Source organism: Phoxinus phoxinus (genome assembly GCF_949152265.1).
Source record: "Phoxinus phoxinus genome assembly, chromosome: 25".
NCBI classification, from domain to species: Eukaryota; Metazoa; Chordata; class Actinopteri; order Cypriniformes; family Leuciscidae; genus Phoxinus; species Phoxinus phoxinus.
Genome location: NC_136900.1, coordinates 3363604 through 3382230, shown reverse-complemented (window position 1 = coordinate 3382230; position 18627 = coordinate 3363604). Strand labels below are relative to the sequence as shown.

Genomic DNA, 18627 nt, shown 5'->3' with positions numbered 1-18627 from the left:
GTGGTACAAATGGTTTTCTGTTTGGCTTTAAAAGACATGTGTGGGTTTGAAACTTTAGCTTTTGCAGTTGAATTGGCTGTCTAAGTAGCTCAGTTCATGTTATAGAATGGGTTTGATTAAAATTACTGTTTTGGTAGTTCTTTATCACCAGTTAGTATGGCATGGTGAGTGTAATTTTTGTTTGCTTTTACTAAGTATATTTGTCTGTTTCTTTTTTTTTATGTCAAATTTGTTCCTCAGTATTCAGCTGCGCAGTTGAAGATGGATCCTTAGATTTCTCCTTGAGTGATGTTGGGAAAGTAGTTGGAGAAAAAGGTTTGTAGACCTGTTTCATAATCTAACATACTCTCTTACCGAAGTAATATGAGTTTATACTAACAATTAGCAAAAAAAAAAAAACTTATTTCTCTTTCTCCCTCTCTCCAGGAAATTTGAACTCTGTCCAACTGCAGGGCACTTTTAGCCAGAATGGTGCTGAGGGATCCAGTTTGGTCAACGCCACCTTCAGCCAAGACTATGCTGAGGGTTCTGGTTCTGTCAATGCCACCTTCAGCCAGGACTCTCCTGAGGGGTCCGGTTCTGTGAACACCACCTTCAGCCAGGACTCTCCTGAGAGGTCCGGTTATGTGAACGCCACCTTCAGCCAGGACTCTCCTGAGGGGTCCGGTTCTGTGAATGCCACCTTCAGCCAAGACTCTCCTGAGGGTTCTGGTTCTTTCAATGCCACCTTCAGCCAGGACTCTCCTGAGGGGTCAGGTTCTGTGAACGCCACCTTCAGCCAGGACGATGCTGAGGGTTCTGGTTCTGTCAATGCCACCTTCAGCCAGGACTCTCCTGAGGGGTCCAGTTCTGTGAATGCCCCCTTCAGCCAGGATGATGCTGAGGGTTCTGGTTCTGTCAATGCCACCTTCAGCCAGGACGATGCTGAGGGTTCTGGTTCTGTCAATGCCACCTTCAGCCAAGACTCTCCTGAGGGGTCCGGTTCTGTGAACGCCACCTTCAGCCAGGACGATGCCGAGGGTTCTGGTTCTTTCAATGCCACCTTCAGCCAGGACTCTCCTGAGGGGTCCGGTTCTGTGAACACCACCTTCAGCCAAGACTCTCCTGAGGGTTCTGGTTCTTTCAATGCCACCTTCAGCCAGGACTCTCCTGAGGGGTCTGGTTCTGTGAACACCACCTTCAGCCAAGACTCTCCTGAGGGGTCCAGTTCTGTGAACGCCACCTTCAGCCAGGACGATGCTGAGGGTTCTGGTTCTGTCAATGCCACCTTCAGCCAGGACGATGCTGAGGGTTCTGGTTCTGTCAATGCCACCTTCAGCCAGGATGATGCTGAGGGTTCTGGTTCTGTCAATGCCACCTTCAGCCAGGATGATGCTGAGGGTTCTGGTTCTGTCAATGCCACCTTCAGCCAGGACTCTCCTGAGGGGTCCGGTTCTGTGAACGCCACCTTCAGCCAAGACTCTCCTGAGGGTTCTGGTTCTTTCAATGCCACCTTCAGCCAGGACTCTCCTGAGGGGTCTGGTTCTGTGAACACCACCTTCAGCCAAGACTCTCCTGAGGGGTCCAGTTCTGTGAACGCCACCTTCAGCCAGGACGATGCTGAGGGTTCTGGTTCTGTCAATGCCACCTTCAGCCAGGACGATGCTGAGGGTTCTGGTTCTGTCAATGCCACCTTCAGCCAGGATGATGCTGAGGGTTCTGGTTCTGTCAATGCCACCTTCAGCCAGGACGATGCTGAGGGTTCTGGTTCTGTCAATGCCACCTTCAGCCAGGATGATGCTGAGGGTTCTGGTTCTGTCAATGCCACCTTCAGCCAGGATGATGCTGAGGGTTCTGGTTCTGTCAATGCCACCTTCAGCCAAGACTCTCCTGGGGGGACCGGTTCTGTGAACGCCACCTTCAGCCAGGACTCTCCTGAGGGGTCCGGTTCTGTGAACGCCACCTTCAGCCAGGATGATGCCGAGGGTTTCGGTTCTGTGAATGCTACCTTCATCCAGGACTCTCCAGAGGGGACCGGTTCTGTGAACGCCACCTTCAGCTAGGATGATGCTGATGGGTCTGGTTCTGTTTTAGCCCCTGTCTATTTAACTTGTCATGAGTCAAGATTCTGTGTAACAAAATAAATGTTTGTTTTGGAATGGGTTTCATGGTTTGCTTTGTCAACTACTTTCTTTTAGATTTGCTAAGGTTTTACAGCCACTTGGATTAGTTTGTGATGTCTTGATTGTCATGTGGATAATAGGAGGCCGGTCTATTGAGGTTCGGTTTTGCCCAAGAATTGTTCAACTGTGATGTGAACATTGATAGACTATGAAAGGAAAAAGTATCTACAAATGTCTGCAAAATATTAGAAACGCTTGTTTTCTCAAAGTATTGAATAAAAGAGCGGGAAATGAAACAAATACAACGTAGGAGAGGGTGTCGTTCAAAATGGGGCAGTGGGCGGGACTATCATTTATCCGCCTGTGATTGGCTCTTTGCCCTCTCGACTTGTCCAATGAAATATGAGGTTTTGGGGTTGGCCTATGAAAACAGTCAATCAGAAAAAACCGTATGCCTTCGTAAATTAGCATAGGGCAGTGAATAAATGCCTCTGTATCGCACTGGAGTTTACATTGATTCGTCAGTCTTGTGATCTCGCGTCATCATGCCTGAACCAGCAAAGTCCGCGCCCAAGAAGGGCTCAAAGAAGGCCGTCACCAAGACCGCCGGCAAGGGAGGAAAGAAGCGCAGAAAGTCCAGGAAGGAGAGCTACGCCATCTATGTGTACAAAGTCCTGAAGCAGGTTCATCCTGACACCGGCATCTCCTCCAAGGCGATGGGCATCATGAACTCTTTCGTCAACGACATCTTCGAGCGCATCGCCGGTGAGTCGTCTCGCCTCGCGCACTACAACAAGCGCTCCACCATCACTTCTAGAGAGATCCAGACCGCCGTGCGTCTGCTGCTGCCCGGAGAGCTGGCCAAACACGCCGTGTCCGAGGGCACAAAGGCCGTCACCAAATACACCAGCTCGAAGTGAGGCGTGCCTGACTTCAACTACCCAAAGGCTCTTTTAAGAGCCACACATCTTCTCAGATAAAGAGCTTTTTATTCTTTATTTGTAATTAATCTACAGCTTTGTATCTTGACAATGTTGATGAATCTGCTATACACTTTGTTGTCTTTTTTTTTTGAGGAGATTTAGTTTAAGCGTCATACAAAAAAAATGTAAAACATGGTTTTGTCTTTTTCCTCCTTACTTTGTAAATGGTATAACTTACTCACAGCATTTCCTAACTTGTGTAAATCTCATCAAACCGCAAACTGTTCCTTACTTTTGAAAATCAATCAAACAGGCTATTTTTTTTTTACTAAGATTTTACTATTTAAAACAATTCATAAACCTATTCTATTCTAATATCTCTTTTTGTGTGTGCAGATAAGTTTACTTTATTTCCTTGGATTTACTATATTTATGTGTTTGAGTAAAATAATCCTTTTATAAACTACTGCCAACTTTTCTTTCAATATTCAAGTAAAAAACATTATTGTCTTTTAGTTTATTTCCTGAAAATGACGTGCATGGACATGTTTTATTTTATATATACTTGTTGATTACCGGAAACTAAAATAATTTTGCTACACAAATTTTTTAAGATACTTATTTGAAATTTTATAAATAACTTGAGATACAACATTGAATGATAATCAGATTTATTCCAGTAAAGTAATTGTTTCTATATAAGCAATGACTGTGCTAATGTCACTGACAATATCTTATTGGTCATTAAATTGACACGCTAAATAAGTTATATACTATGAGCTCTAGCTGTTCATCTGAACAATAGATTAGAGGACCACCACACCCTTTATAAGTGAGTTATGCTGAAACTAGTTTAAACAATTTAATATTTATAAGTAATCAACTTATCAATCTATTTGTTTCAAATTAAGTTAATCTAATGAAATGTTGTTTGTAGGTTGAAGATAATTGAATTAGAAGTTGTGACAGTTTGATTTATGCAAACTGGGTTTAATTTGTTACAACATAAAATACAATATTCACGAACACAAATGACTAAGATGTACAGTGTAATAAAATACACTGTGAATATTATGGTAAAAAATCAATTACTCCTGATTCGTATATCTTTTTTGATACAAACGATTGCTCTATAAGTTGTGGTCAGTTCTTAATATGTAAATTTTGAGGTTGGTGTTGTGCCTAATTTTGAACATGATTAAATGAGAAGCCAGAGGAAGTGGATTTGAGGCAATGTTTATTAATTGGAACAAAATAAAGAAAAACATCTACTTTATGCATGGACTCCGTTTGTACACGTTACTTGCTCACTCACCCACTCTTAATGGAAAGCCGTAACAATCTGAGTTCCTCTTTCAAATGCAAGTTATTTGTTTTATAATGTATTGATTGACAGCTCTCCATGTTGAGAGAAATCATGAGTATAAGTGCTGAGGCGTTGTGTGCGCTGTGAACATGATGCTTACTGTAGTTGTGTGTGCAGGCATTTACTCATCCCACAAAAACACATTCCGTATATTTTCCCTTATTTACTGTTGCGGGTCAATTTGACCCGTTTTGATTTGAGAGTTGTCGGACATATCAGTATGTTGTTTTGTTTTTTTGTGTGACTTTTTCTCATTTAGGGTTCTATTATATTCTATTAAATTATAACTATGCAACGTCTACTTTGGTATCGCATCAGGCAGTGCATTGTAGTCTCCTTGAGGATTTTTTTTATTAACTCATTGCTATAGGAGAGGAAGAATTTTCTAAACTGGTTAAATCATCTAATTCGACAACATGCATGTTAGACCCTTTACACTCTAAAAAATGCTGGGTTGTTTCAACCCAATTTTTAGTAAAATATGGACAAACCCAAATGTTGGGTTAAAAATGTAATGTAAAAATTTAACCCAACGGCTGGGTTTGTCCATATTTTACCCAAAATTGGGTTGAAACAACCCAGCATTTTTTAGAGTGTACCGACTAAGCTGCTGAAAGAGATGTTTCCAGATGTCATAGATCCTCTTCTTAATATCATTAATTCCTCTTTGTCTCTAGGATACGTACCAAAAACTTTTAAGCTGGCTGGCTATGATTAAACCGCTTGTTAAAAAAACACAACTTGATCCTACAAAATTAGTCAATTACAGGCCGATCTCGAATCTGTCAAAGATACTAGAAAAGGCAGTATCTTCACAACTATGTTCCTTTTTGGAAAGAAATGATATCTGCAAGGATTTTCAGTCCGGATTTAGACCGTTCCATAGTACCGAGACAGCTCTCGTTAGAGTCACAAATGATTTGCTCTTATCATCCGATCGTGGTTGTATCTCTCTATTAGTGTTACTCGATTTTAGTGCTGCATTTGACACCATTGACCACAACATCCTTTTAAATAGACTCACATCCAACACACACACACACACACACACATCCTGACAGAATCTAGCCGAATCAGAATCTTCTCACTATGGTTCCTTTGGACATTTCCCAGAGTTCATTGCTTTTAAATTATGTTGGTATTAGTGGAATTGCATTAGCATGGTTTAAATCATACTTATCTGACCGTTATCATTTTGTAGCATTAAATTAAGAGATGTCTTATCGATCACGAGTTCAGTATGGAGTACCGCAACGCTTGGTACTAGAACCATAAGGCTGCAAAAATTAGAACTAGAAAACTTCCTATAACACCCGATGTACTCGTTACTTCATAAGAAGAATGGCATCTATGCTAATGTCAGTCTTTCTGCTTATTTCGAGGTTTACTGTAGTCAGCTGGATCTGGGCCGTATCCAGATCAGATGGTGGACCTGCGCCTAGACACGACCACAACGCATCCCTGAAGCCTCAGCAGAGATTCAACTACTCTCCCCTGTGAAGGCCTCATCAACACGACAGCCATCGGCACTGATCCTCAACAAACCCGTCTCCATACCGGCATGACTCCAATCTTCAACCAGATGGAACTGGATAATATTCTGATTGTTCCAAACCAATCTGACTACTGACCTGTAATGCTGCCTGAATCATAATCATACACTGTTCGTTTTTTGGCCAGAGGAGAACTGCCCCCCAGTTGTTGCATTTTCCTGTTATCTCTGTAAAGCTGCTTTGAAACAATCTGTATTGTAAAAAAGCGCTATAGAAATAAATGTGACTTGACTTGACTGTTGCTGTTCACTCTGTACATGCTATCCTTGGGAGATATCATTAGGAAGTAGGGATGGCCCGATACCACTTTTTCCAGGCCGAGTCCGATACCGATACTTTCATTTTTGGTACTCGCCGATACCGATACCGTAACCGATACCTGTATTTTTATTTTCAATTAATTTAATTCATGCATTTGTCATTTTTAAATGTATTGGTAGAGAAACCAAAAGAATGTCAAATCATATTTGTTTATTAAATGTAAACTTAATTTGTTCATCAAATATATTTAATGCACTGCATATTCATTACTGTATAAATTAAATATAGATGGATCTTTTTGTGAAGTTACCAAAAAATGTAGCCTTTTTAGTCAAGAGTTAATCCTTTGTCTGGTTAACATTAAAACACAGCAGCAGATTAATTCAACTGCTGCCCCTTTAAGACCGAACGCACGGATCCCATTTGAATTATACTGTCTACGTTCACTTGACATATAATATACTTTGTTTACTAGGATACTCGCCAAGACGGGCGTTTTACATAGTTTTGTGTGAATTCATCCGTACAAGCGCAATAGTGAAATAATTCCACTCAGTGTTCGCGCGCTGTCTGAGGCGATGGTTTTCGGGGCGCGCGCTTTGGATGTTTGAAGTTCATGTAACTTCTTGACCTGCAAATGTCCTGTAATAATGTCGTTAAACATAAATAAGGTAACAGTTCATGTTTTACTTACATATACGATTCAGTTTTAATCCAAATATACGTGCCGAGTGAACGATCAGCAATCCAATCCAGAGCATTCAACAGAAGTGCGCTCTCTCTCTCTCTCTCTCTCTCTCTCTGGTCAGTTAATGTTAATAATAAGCTACATGCCTCGTTTTACTTTCTTTGCCATTGACATCCGACTGAACTACAAACTTTCCACTGACGTCTGATGCGCTCGACCAGCTCGCGCTTCGGTGCCGCGGCGTGCTCAATCCACTGCGCGTTTTTCTCTTATCAGCTCGCGCACCACAGCTATATAGGCGTTACTATATTTTGTTTAATATTTCACTAATATGATACATTTACTTCATAGACAGCCTTCTTTTTTATCCCCATTATACTTTCTGTTGTCAGTGCTTCTTTGTCTGGACACAAACACTGTACACACGCTGCCTGGTATCGGTTGTTGGTATCGGGGCGCTTTTACGAGTACGAGTACGAGTACATGAGCTCAGTATCGGGCCGATACCCGATACTGGTATCGGTATCGGGCCATCCCTATTAGGAAGCATGGCATTAGTTTTCACTGTTATTCTGATGATACACAGATCTATATTTCTTCACACCCTGATGAAACTTAACAATTCACAAAATTAACGGAATACATAGATTATATAAAAAACTGGATGAGTAGTCATTTCCTACTATTTTTTTTCTTCTAATTTTATTATATACTGCGTAGATGACGCTATGGGGAATGTCCTCCACATTGTAATCATGGCTTGTGAAAAACGCTTCAAGGAAGTGTGTTGATCCGTGTCTAAAATATTGACACTTGATGACACACACAACTTGTGTGTTTACTGTTTGGGCTCAGAGCAAGCATGGTCAGTTCTTAAGGGAACTGCTTGTGCCAACTGTGAGTTTTTCCCTTGAGAAAACTCCGCTCTCGTCTGGCCCTCTTCTCGAGGGAAGAGGGACAGACATCTGTGCCAGGCTATTCAGGTCCCGCTCACGATGAGGTAGAGCAGAGACTAGAATCGTGTGGTTTCAGAGGGAGCTCGCCGAGGAGTTTGAGAGAGTTTTCCCGAATTTGAGTTGCCAGAAGAGGATGTGTTGTCACAAACATACTCAGATCTGACAGCGAGTGGCTTTGCTGGCAGCCCAAGAAAGTAGGAAATGGCTGATGAAGGTGAAGAGGATTTACAACCCAAACCTTCACAGCCACACTGCCCTGCGTATGATGAGTTATGAGTTTAATTGAACGCACTCAGCGAGGCTTTGCTGCCATAGGAGCACGTGAGGGAAGAGACTGCTCATGGCAGACTTTACGAACGGTTTCTTTCCAGCCATAACGCTCCAGCTTCCGTGAGCCCTCCATTCTTGCCCGATCTATAAAATGAGATTGAAAATGCATGGAAGAAACTGTGTTCAACATGCATCCATCGCCATCAGTGGGCAAACTACGCTGATGTTAAGGGGATGCGCAAACACAGGTATATGTATATGCCTCAATTGACGAGAGGTTCACAAACTATCTCACGGTTGGAGAGGCATTAAGTGCTCTGACCCTGCCTTTTAAAGGGTCATGAAACCCTAAACCAAATTTTCTGAGATTTTTACAGAGGTATGTGAACACCATTGAAGACAATGTTAGCATCTGTTAGATTTATCTTAGATGCATATGTGCATTTATCTGTTAGTTTTAATAGATTTAATATAATATTATTACATTTTAGATTTTTTCCGTTATTTTCGTGTTCCGGGTTTAACATCTTCATCGTGTCCACGTCACAGGCTGTGAGGTGGCAGAGCACTGTAGTACTTTGATGACTCGTCGGTGTCTCATAATTATTCATGAGACTGAGTATTCTTATCCTATGAGAAGACACTGTCTCTTAATTATTCAAACATCACGCTTAAATGGCAGGGCATACACGATGGCTGGTGATGCCTTGCATTCAATGGCTGTGCTGCAAGCATACCACACTGATCTGCTGAAAGACTCTTTTTGCAAGGTACTTCACAAAGTTGGACCTACGCAGTACATATAATCTAGTTCGGATTAGGGAGGGGGTTGAATGGAAGATTACCCCCACGCGGCATTTTGAGTACAGGCAGGGGTTAAATTGGGCCGGAACGGTCCGGAACTGCGTTTCGGCACCTCAGATACATTAATAAAAAAATAGATTCATTAATATCAATATTACATGATGGTATGCTATTGTTAAAAAAAAATGCCACATGCTCCGTCAAATTGCAGCCTGGTGCACCTTCTGAAGGAGTTCTTCCGCATCAAATCAAAACGTAATTACACACCCTGGCACCGGCTTCACAAACACGTTCCCGACGTTATGTTCTCAGTCACGGTTATCCTGTCTGATTTGAGTGCATCTACGCCGGTTCACGCGTACAGACAAAGTCGTTGTGTTTACAGTTGGCCATGAGGCAATTCTGGCAAATGCCAGAGGGGCGGACCATTTTTTAAAATGTGGGCCAGTCCAATTTCTTTTATTTTTATATATTTAAATAAATAGTTTTTACTGGCGGACAGCACATAGGACAGGTTTTTATTGCTTGCACGATTTCACTGTGGTTATAATAATAATAATTTTATAATAATAGTACACTCTAAAAAATGCTGGGTTGTTTTAACCCAATTTTGGGTCAAATATGGACAAACCCAGCCATTGGGTTACATTTTTTAATTAATTTTTTATCCGTTTCGGTTTGTCCATATTTGACCCAAAATTGGGTTAAAACAACCCATCAATTTTTAGAGTGTAAATGTTAAGCATTTGGCCCATTCGGCAACTGCCAGCCTGGTCCTGAAATGGGCCGACCGACCTCCCTTCCCTCCCCGCTGAACGCCAGCAATTACAAATGCTGTGTGGCTACAGTGCCAGGGCTAAATTTTTGTCCCAGTCCGCCCCTGACAGTTGCTGTTCTAGCCAGAGAAAGTGGATGTTGCAGTGGAGTTAAAAGTTGAGGGTGAAGTAAACTAATGTCAAAGTTCCATAATTGTGGTTGTGATTTATTTCTGTTGTCTTCAGCCATTTTGGTGTGTTAAATTTGAATCAGTTTTGGAATCCCATTTTTATTTATTTTTATTTACTTTGTGAAAAACAAGGTTGTGTTCCATATTGTGGTGTTCAGCAATTTTAACATATATCGTCATCATATCAGTGTAGATGTAGATGGACCAAAAATAAAACCATTAAAATATCAAGTAAATAAGTATTGTGGTACTTGGTGCCACAGTGACAGATTTTCTGATCTTGTTTTGGGCTATTGCCTTGGTTCTGCCTCTGGTTTTGACCCCTGCTGGGCCCTTTTCTCCATATCGTCTCTTCCTTGGGATTGCTACCTCACTGAACTGACTTCTGGCTTTTCTCCTACCTACCCCTTGGATTTCGCCTCTGCCCCACCCTTTGATTGGTGGGTCGGCTGCCATTATATTTGTTTTTGTTTTGTTGTTTTTTGTATTTTGGACAATAAATTGATTGAACTGCTAAACTGCTCTTGGGTCCCTTTTTCATCCCAGCACCCCTAACACTTATATTTGCTAAAAGACTAAAATCTGTACTGGTTTCTGTAATAGATGAGACACAATCTGGTTTCATGAATAAAAAAAACATATTGTTAAAAAATATATGATTGGTTCTTGAGATTATTCAGAATGGATACAGGAGGACAGCTTCATTCTTTTCTTTTTTTATTTCAATAAGGCGATTAATTATTTAGAGCACAGTAATAATAATGGAAGCTGTTCGAATAAATTAAAGAATGGCACTTCCCCAAGGTTTAGTTTATTTAAAGGAGTCAGACAAGGGTGTCCAATTTCTCCCTATATATTTTTACTTTGAGTGCAGCTATATTCCGTGTATCCGTATAGCAGATCGGGAAGTTATTATTAGCCAATTAGCGGATGACACCACCTTATTTTTAAGAGATGCTTCCCAAAACTCCATAGCAATTAATTGTATTAAACTCTCTAAAGCTTCAGGACTTAATCTAAACATAAGTAAATTAGTTAATGTCTATTATTGCACAGCACCCTCCTAATGACTAATGGCTGTCTGACAATTTCGGAAACAAAGATTCCGGTAAGACAAAGGGTGGTGGGCTCTGCATTTACCTACACGAAGACTGGTGCACCAACGCCAATGTCATAGACAGTCACTGTTCTCCCGACCTGGAGTTCATAGCAGTTAAATGCAGGCCCTTCTATCTGCCCCAGGAGTTTACCGTTGTTATAGTTACAGCTGTTTACATCCCACCGGATGCTAATGCTAACACAGCTCAAAGCTACTGGCTGCAAGCTATAAACTCAAATCAGGGGATTTTAATCATGCAGACTTCCATCAGCACATCTAATGTGCAACAAGGGGGGAAAACACCTTGGACAAAGCATATTCAAATGTCAAGAAAGGCTACAGGTCAATTCCACTGCCTCACCTAGGAAAGTCAGATCACCTTTCTGTGTTTTTAAATACCAGCATACACCCCATTAAGAAAGAAAACTCTCACCACTACCAAGACTGTGAAAAAATGGCCAGATGGAGTCTCTTCTCAGCTCCAAGACTGTTTTCGAAAGAACCAATTGGGATGTCTTCGACAATCAGGATTTTGAGGTGTACACATCAACAGTACTCTGCTATATTAAGAACTGTGTCGACAATGTCACTGTCGACAAACGCATCCGGATTTACTCCAACCAGAAGCCCTGAAGGACTAGAGAGTTCAGGACCCACTTAAAATACTGTAATGCTGCCTTCAGGTCCAGAGATAAAGCCCTCTACATTGCAGCCAGAGCTAACTTTAAGTGAGCCATCAAGAGTGTGAAAGCGGAGTATAAAAGAAAGATTGAGAACCACTTCACCCACAACGACTCTGGCAGGGAATTCAAAACCTCACAAACTACAAAAGCATTACTCACAAAACCTCTGATGCTAATCCCTCGTTGGCAGAAAAACTTAACTTCTTTGCCTGCTTTGAAGTGAGTGTGACAGAGACGGTCACACCACCCACCCTCAACGGACAAGCACCCCCATTTATTATACAGGAACACAGGGTGAGTGTGCTCAGAGCTGTTAATACAAGGAAGGCTGCAGGCCCAGAGTGACGGAAAGGGTGCTCAGAGAATGTGCAGACCAGCTCTCTTCAGTCTTCACAAAGATCTTCAACCTGTCCCTGTCAACAGCCACCATCCCATCTTGCCTGAAGTCAGCAACAGTTATCCCACTACCGAAGAAAACAGTCATCAGTGGTCTTAACGACTACCGCACGGTTGCACTTATTCCAGTTATTATGAAGTGCTTTGAGAGACTGGTTCAACAGCACATCAAAGCCAGCCTTCCAGACACCTTCGATCCACATCAGTTTGCATTCAGGACCAATAGATCCACAGAAGATGCCATCGCTACTGCCCTGCACACAGCATTGCTCCACCCAGAACGCCAAGTCAGCAATGTGAGGATGCTTTTTATTGACTATAGTTCAGCTTTTAACAGTCATTCCTGACAGGCTGGTAGTCAAACTGCTGGGCTGAGGTCTCTCCTCCTCTATCTGTCACTGGATTAAGGACTTCCTGACCAACCAGCCCCAAGACGGTTAGGTTAGGTCCCTATTCCTCCTCCACCTTAATTCTCAGCACAGGTGCCACACAAGGCTGCGTTGAAAGATTAATTTAGTTATTTTTTGCCATTCTGTCTTTTTCTGAAGACAAATTATGTAAATGACAAAGTTTGTACTTTAAATTTGGAGGGAATGTTGTCAGTAGTTTATAGAAGGTTAATTTTACTCAAACACACATAAAAAATAGTAAATCAAGAGAAATCACTTTTTGTATTTGACTTACGCCTCTTGTAGGAAATTAAAACTACACTTTTAAGGGAGCTTCAATGTAAAGAATTGCAGTTGTGGTTTGGTGTTGTATGATATTTGCAGAAGTTAAGAGTCACTGTGATAGGTACATTTACATAAGATCATGGAATAAAAAGACAATATTAATTTATCATATTTGTTAATATGAAGGCAATCAAATGGTTTTTGATTATGAAACGTAAAGTCTAATTCTCCTAAAAAAAAACTCAGTCAAAGTTTATAATACCAATTTATCAAAATTGTCATAGGATACAGACTATATAAGAAGAAAACACAAAAGCTCTTTATCCGAGAAGATGGGTGGCTCTTAAAAGAGCCTTTGGGTAGTTGAAGTCAGGCACGCCTCACTTCGAGCTGGTGTATTTGGTGACGGCCTTTGTGCCCTCGGACACGGCGTGTTTGGCCAGCTCTCCGGGCAGCAGCAGACGCACGGCGGTCTGGATCTCTCTAGAAGTGATGGTGGAGCGCTTGTTGTAGTGCGCGAGGCGAGACGACTCACCGGCGATGCGCTCGAAGATGTCGTTGACGAAAGAGTTCATGATGCCCATCGCCTTGGAGGAGATGCCGGTGTCAGGATGAACCTGCTTCAGGACTTTGTACACATAGATGGCGTAGCTCTCCTTCCTGGACTTTCTGCGCTTCTTTCCTCCCTTGCCGGCGGTCTTGGTGACGGCCTTCTTTGAGCCCTTCTTAGGCGCGGACTTTGCTGGTTCAGGCATGATGACACGAGATCACAAGACTGACGAATAATGTGAACTCCAATGCGATACAGAGGCTTTTATTCACTGCCCTATGCTAATTTTCAAAGCAATAAGAGATTTTGTCTGTTTTCATAGGCCAAACCCATAAACTCGTATTTCATTGGACAACTTGAGAGAAATGAGAGCCAATCACAGGCGGATAAAATATAGTTCCGCCCACCGTCTCTTTTTGATCGACACTCTTCCCCCAAGTTTCCATTGTTTCGTTTCGCGCTCTTTTTATTGAATATTTTTGAGAAAATAAGCGGTTCTAATATTATGAATCAACGTGTGATTTTAAAACCTCTTATAAACACATTGAGCGAGTTTGGGAGGAAAGAGACCAATAATGATGACATGCTTTAAAAGCTTCATGAAACGGTTGAGAAGTTTAAACTACAGGAATAGTAAATAAAAGTCCACTTGAAGACACTACATATTTATCTTTGTTTCGGCATTATCACTTCTGCCAACTCTGGTACCATATTATCGCATTTATTTTTGTGTTATTTTTTTTGGAACAGCTTCGTGAAATGTATTAACATTTGATACAAAAACAGACGGTTTTATTGTGGGTATTAAGGTAAAGTGTGGAAAAAAATATAAATATTCTCGATGTGTTACTGTGAAACATTATTTACGAGTTGTTAGGTAAAATTCATCCTGAATTGAGAAAACAAAGCGTTATGTAATTTATGCTTGACATAACCAAAACATTGACTCTTTCTGTGGCAGAGTGTGTGGCTCTTAAAAGAGCCGTTGGGTTTGTGTGGTTTCTCCTGGTTTCAGGCGTTTATCCCCCGAAGCCGTACAGGGTGCGTCCCTGTCTCTTCAGCGCGTACACAACATCCATGGCGGTGACGGTCTTCCTCTTGGCGTGCTCGGTGTAGGTGACGGCATCGCGGATCACGTTCTCCAGAAACACCTTCAACACTCCGCGGGTCTCCTCGTAGATCAGACCGGAGATGCGCTTGACGCCGCCGCGGCGAGCCAGACGGCGAATGGCGGGTTTGGTGATTCCCTGGATGTTATCGCGCAAAACTTTACGGTGACGCTTAGCGCCTCCTTTCCCGAGTCCTTTACCGCCTTTGCCTCTTCCAGACATGTTTAACTCTGGTTACTTCAGTCGATCAATGAAAGACAACAAATAGATACTGTGTGTGATACAAGAAAGCGTTTTACATTCGCTTACAGGACCTGACAGAAACCAGCGCAGCGTCACATGACACACACCCCTCCTCCCCCGAAATATAACAAGAGCACATGTGATTTATTCCCAACCCTCACATTTGTTTCACATTAAAATTCAGGTTTCCTAAAATGTATTTCACAAAGATCATATAAATCACAGTAGTATGGTTTATAATGAAAAGTGATTTTCTACAGTTTCACCAAAGTAAATGAAGAGGGACAAAAGACGACATATCACAATATTAAAGAAAAATGATTAAATAATAGAGTGGCACATCTCTTTTATCTTATGTTTATGCCTGTGTGTGTTTGTACATGTAATAATAATAATAATAATTCATTACATTTATATAGCGCTTTTCTAGACACCCAAAGCGCTTTACATAGAAGGGGGGAATCTCCTCAACCACCACCAATGTGCAGCATCACCTGATGATGCGACGGCAGCCATATTGCGCCAGAACGCCCACCACACACCAGCTTACTGGTGGAGAGGAGACAGTGATGAAGCCAATTAGTATATATAGGAGGATGGTTAGGAGGCCATGATGGACAGAGGCCACTGGGCAAATTTGGCCAGGATGCCGGGGTTACACCCCTACTCTTTCGAAAGACATCCTGGGATTTTTAGTGACCACAGAGAGTCAGGAGGTCTCCCATCCAAGTACTAACCAGGCTCAGCCCCGCTTAGCTTCAGTGGGAAACCAGTCTTGGGCTACAGGGTGATATGGCTGCTTGTATATTGTAAGTGTATATTTTCCCTTTTTAGTAATGGGAATTTAGAAAACACAAACAATGGAGAAAGACAACATTTTTATTTGTTTTAATACTCAAAAGCGTATTAAAACTGCAAACTTTACTCTTTCACAACTTTATTGAACAGGCCTATACATTTTAACCCTTAAACGGGCAAGAGTGAAATATTATCAGCAAATCATCATTTCATGTCACTTTAGACATTAATTTAGAGTTTTATATATATATATATATGTCATATATTTATTTATATATATATTATATACGTATATATATTTAGATAGATTTTGATAGATTTCATATGTTGTATCTCTCAGGATAAGTTTATATATGTATATATAAGTCATACATTTTCTGCTTTATGTGATGCAAAAAAAAGTAATAGGCCTATGCAAAATTTGCTGCATGTATGACATTGAAAACGCATTAAAAAAACTGAAAATTACATTTTCACAAAAAATGCTTGTATTTGCAGGTCTACTGCCTCATCTCGTTGATACAGTAAATATGCAGCAGCTAGTAAGTGACGGTCACTGATCTATATAATGACTGGATAGCTCATGACGTTCTAAACTGCCACCAGGCAGTGAAGCCACCGGAAGTGTTCGAGCGGCCATCTTACGATCCCCTACCAGCAGAGGGCACCGACGGCCGTTATACAGAGATTGGTAGCTCCGACGGCACTTGTAAAATTATCCGCTGTGCAGCATACAAGTGTAAAACGTCTCGGGTTACGACTGTAACCCTTGTTCCCTGAGGAGGGAACGAGACACTGCGTCGTTGAAAACGACTCTTTGGGGACGCTCCCTAAGCGTGCGCCTCTGAAGTATGAATGAAACTAATCCAATCCTGATTGGTGTTGCGTCGTGACGTAACATGTGACGGCATAACCGGATGCATAAAAGTGTCGCCGGCGCACACACACATTAGCCTCGCGATGAAGCAAGCCGCTCCCAGGCGTTAAGGGGCGTGGCAAGACGACGCAGTGTCTCGTTCCCTCCTCAGGGAACAAGGGTTACAGTCGTAACCCGAGACGTTCCCTTTCGTAGGGAACTCGCACTGCGTCGTTGAAAACGACTCTTTGGGGAACGAATACCCACTAGGCCACGCACCGAAAAAGCCTGTCCTAGAGTGAAGTTGATCTCAGGCACTTAAGCTAGGACGAGAGCACTCGTGCGCCAGACGCACTAAGGAGGTGAAGACAATAAAACCTGATGAAAGTGTGCAGGGTAGCCCAACCGGCTGCCTCACAGATCTCCTGGAGGGGCACTCCCGAACGGAGGGCCCTAGAGGACGCCATGCCTCTGTTAAAATGAGCCCTTACGGCCAAAGGTGAAGGCAAATTGCGCACCTTGCAGGCCTACTTATGGTTTGTTTGGATGCCGGGAGCCCCTTATTAGGTGACCCAAAACACACTAACAGTAGGTCCGACCTCCTCGAAGAAGAGGACCCCTCAAGGTAAATACTCGGAACCCTGACTGGCAGAGCAAAGGAACCTCTCTTCTTCTGCCGACACATGAGGTGGAGGATGAAATGCTCGCAGGACCATGGACCTAGCCATGTTAGAATGCACTTAAGGCACATAGCCGGGTCTCGGGTGCAAGATGGCCTTAACTCTGCCGGGGGCAAAACCCCAAGCAAGCTGGCGTTAGTGCCAGGGCTTGGAGATCTCCCACTCTCTTAATAATTTTAAGAAACAGCTAAGAGAAAGGCTATCTTGAACGTGAGGTCCTAGGCGAAGCCGACTGGAGGGATTCGAAGGGAGCCAGGGATAGCCCTTCGAGAACCACCACCAGGTCCCAGGAAGGACCTGACCTCCATGTACCATGGAGAAATAGTATGACCCGTTGGTGCCTCCCCAAAGGCCCATCACTCAGTGGTGCATGGACCGCCGAACTGGCAGCCACGTACACCTTAAGTGTGGACGGGGAGAGACCCGCAGAGAAACGATCTTGAAGAAACTCCAGAACTGAAGCCACTGGGCAGTTAACTGGATCTAACTCATGTTCTCTACTCCAAGTGGAAAAACCTACCACTTGAGGCCATATAATCTCATAGTAGACGGAGCCCTAGAGCAAAGTATGGTTTTGACCATCCCAGCTGATAGACCGGCATCTAGGTACTGGACCCCCTCAGGGGCCAGACCCACAATTTCTACAGCTCCGGGCGAGGGTGGAATATTGTGCCCTCCGCCTGAGACAACAGATCCCTCCTCAGAGGAATCTGCCACGGCGGAGCTATCAGAAGTGAAAATATGTCTGAAAACCATACTTGGGCCGGCCACAACGGGGCTATCAGAAGAAGACTGATGCCCTCCTGACGGACCCTCTCCAGGACTCCCGGGAGCAGAGCGATCGGGGGAAAAGCATACAGGCGAAGCCTCAGCCAAGCCTGTACCATGGCATCCAACCCCAGTGGGGCTGGATGAGTGAGGGAGAACCAAAGTGGACAGTGGGACGTCTCTCGAGACGCAAACAGATCCACTTCCATTGGTCCAACCTCTGCCATATCAACTTCACCACCTCTGGGTGAAGTCTCCATTCCCCGGGCCTCAGCCCCTGCCTCGACAGGATGTCTGCTCCCTGATTCTGAACCCTCGGGACATATATTGCTCTAATAGATAATAATTTCCCCTGGGACCATAGATTAATCTGATGCGCCAGTCTGTATAGAGGGCGCGATCTGAGTCCCCCTTGTCGGTTCAGATAAATTGATGTCTGGGAGGAAGCTCCTCGGAGCCCTGAACACAGCCAACATCTCTAGGCAAAATATATGCCAAACATGTTGATGGTTCTCCCACAGACCCCTGGCAAAGCGGCCATCCATGACCGCGCCCACGCCAGTGAAGGAGGCGCCTGTCGAAACGGTTTTCCGGCGACATGACGCTGCTAACACTGGCCCTTGGGACAGGAACCAAGGTTTCTTCCATATTAATTAGGGAAACGAAGGCATCGGCGCGTAACCCTGATTGTTCGGAACGGATTCCCCCTTGGGGAAATCCCCTTGGCTATCAGCCACCACTGAAGGAGCCTCATGTGTAGAAGGTCCAAAAGGTATTATGTTGGACACAGCTGCCATGAGGCCCAGCAGTCTTAGAAATTGCTTTACAGTGATGGCCTGGCCTAGCTTTATCCCGGATGCCATGGCCCAGATGGACTCGATACACGCGGAAGACATATGTGC

The 18627-nt window shown here is 43.1% G+C and overlaps 4 protein-coding genes across 5 annotated transcripts; 2 read left to right on the top strand and 2 right to left on the bottom strand.

Moving 5' to 3' along the window:
* On the top strand, nucleotides 1-3195 carry LOC306993258 (uncharacterized protein). 2 transcript variants are annotated; one of them, XM_079602931.1, is made up of 4 exons: nucleotides 3-164; nucleotides 241-315; nucleotides 427-1722; nucleotides 1814-3195. In XM_079602931.1, exons 1-4 carry the CDS (start codon nucleotides 107-109, stop codon nucleotides 1888-1890), a joined length of 1506 nt encoding a protein of 501 aa, XP_079459057.1. In that variant the 5' UTR covers nucleotides 3-106; the 3' UTR covers nucleotides 1891-3195. The 2 variants fall into 2 exon arrangements, with proteins under 2 accessions (XP_079459056.1, XP_079459057.1); XM_079602930.1 differs by having other exon boundaries at nucleotides 1-164; nucleotides 427-2531.
* Nucleotides 2648-3022, top strand: LOC306993279 (histone H2B; the record flags this gene model as incomplete). Its single annotated transcript, XM_079602952.1, has 1 exon — nucleotides 2648-3022. The coding sequence occupies one exon, from the start codon at nucleotides 2648-2650 to the stop codon at nucleotides 3020-3022; it is 375 nt and encodes a 124-aa protein (XP_079459078.1).
* A 9883-nt stretch (nucleotides 3196-13078) lies between the features above and the next one.
* LOC306993286 (histone H2B) lies at nucleotides 13079-13488 on the bottom strand. Its single transcript, XM_079602959.1, has one exon. The coding sequence runs from the start codon at nucleotides 13474-13476 to the stop codon at nucleotides 13102-13104; it is 375 nt and encodes a 124-aa protein (XP_079459085.1). The 5' UTR covers nucleotides 13477-13488; the 3' UTR covers nucleotides 13079-13101.
* A 726-nt stretch (nucleotides 13489-14214) lies between these two features.
* LOC306993301 (histone H4) lies at nucleotides 14215-14644 on the bottom strand. Its single transcript, XM_079602975.1, has one exon. It carries the CDS (start codon nucleotides 14600-14602, stop codon nucleotides 14291-14293), a length of 312 nt encoding a protein of 103 aa, XP_079459101.1. The 5' UTR covers nucleotides 14603-14644; the 3' UTR covers nucleotides 14215-14290.
* Nucleotides 14645-18627: the final 3983 nt, after the last annotated feature.

What these genes read in the sequence shown, in the direction of transcription:
- LOC306993258 (XM_079602930.1), top strand. Translation starts at nt 107, where the DNA reads ATGGGTTTGATTAAAATTACTGTTTTGGTAGTTCTTTATCACCAGTTA. An exon ending in TCACCAGTTAGTATGGCATG is followed by an intron (nt 165 to 240) that starts GTGAGTGTAATT and finishes TTTGTTCCTCAG; the next exon opens with TATTCAGCTGCGCAGTTGAA. An exon ending in GAAAGTAGTTGGAGAAAAAG is followed by an intron (nt 316 to 426) that starts GTTTGTAGACCT and finishes CCCTCTCTCCAG; the next exon opens with GAAATTTGAACTCTGTCCAA.
- LOC306993286 (XM_079602959.1), bottom strand. Translation starts at nt 13,476, where the DNA reads ATGCCTGAACCAGCAAAGTCCGCGCCTAAGAAGGGCTCAAAGAAGGCC.
- LOC306993301 (XM_079602975.1), bottom strand. Translation starts at nt 14,602, where the DNA reads ATGTCTGGAAGAGGCAAAGGCGGTAAAGGACTCGGGAAAGGAGGCGCT.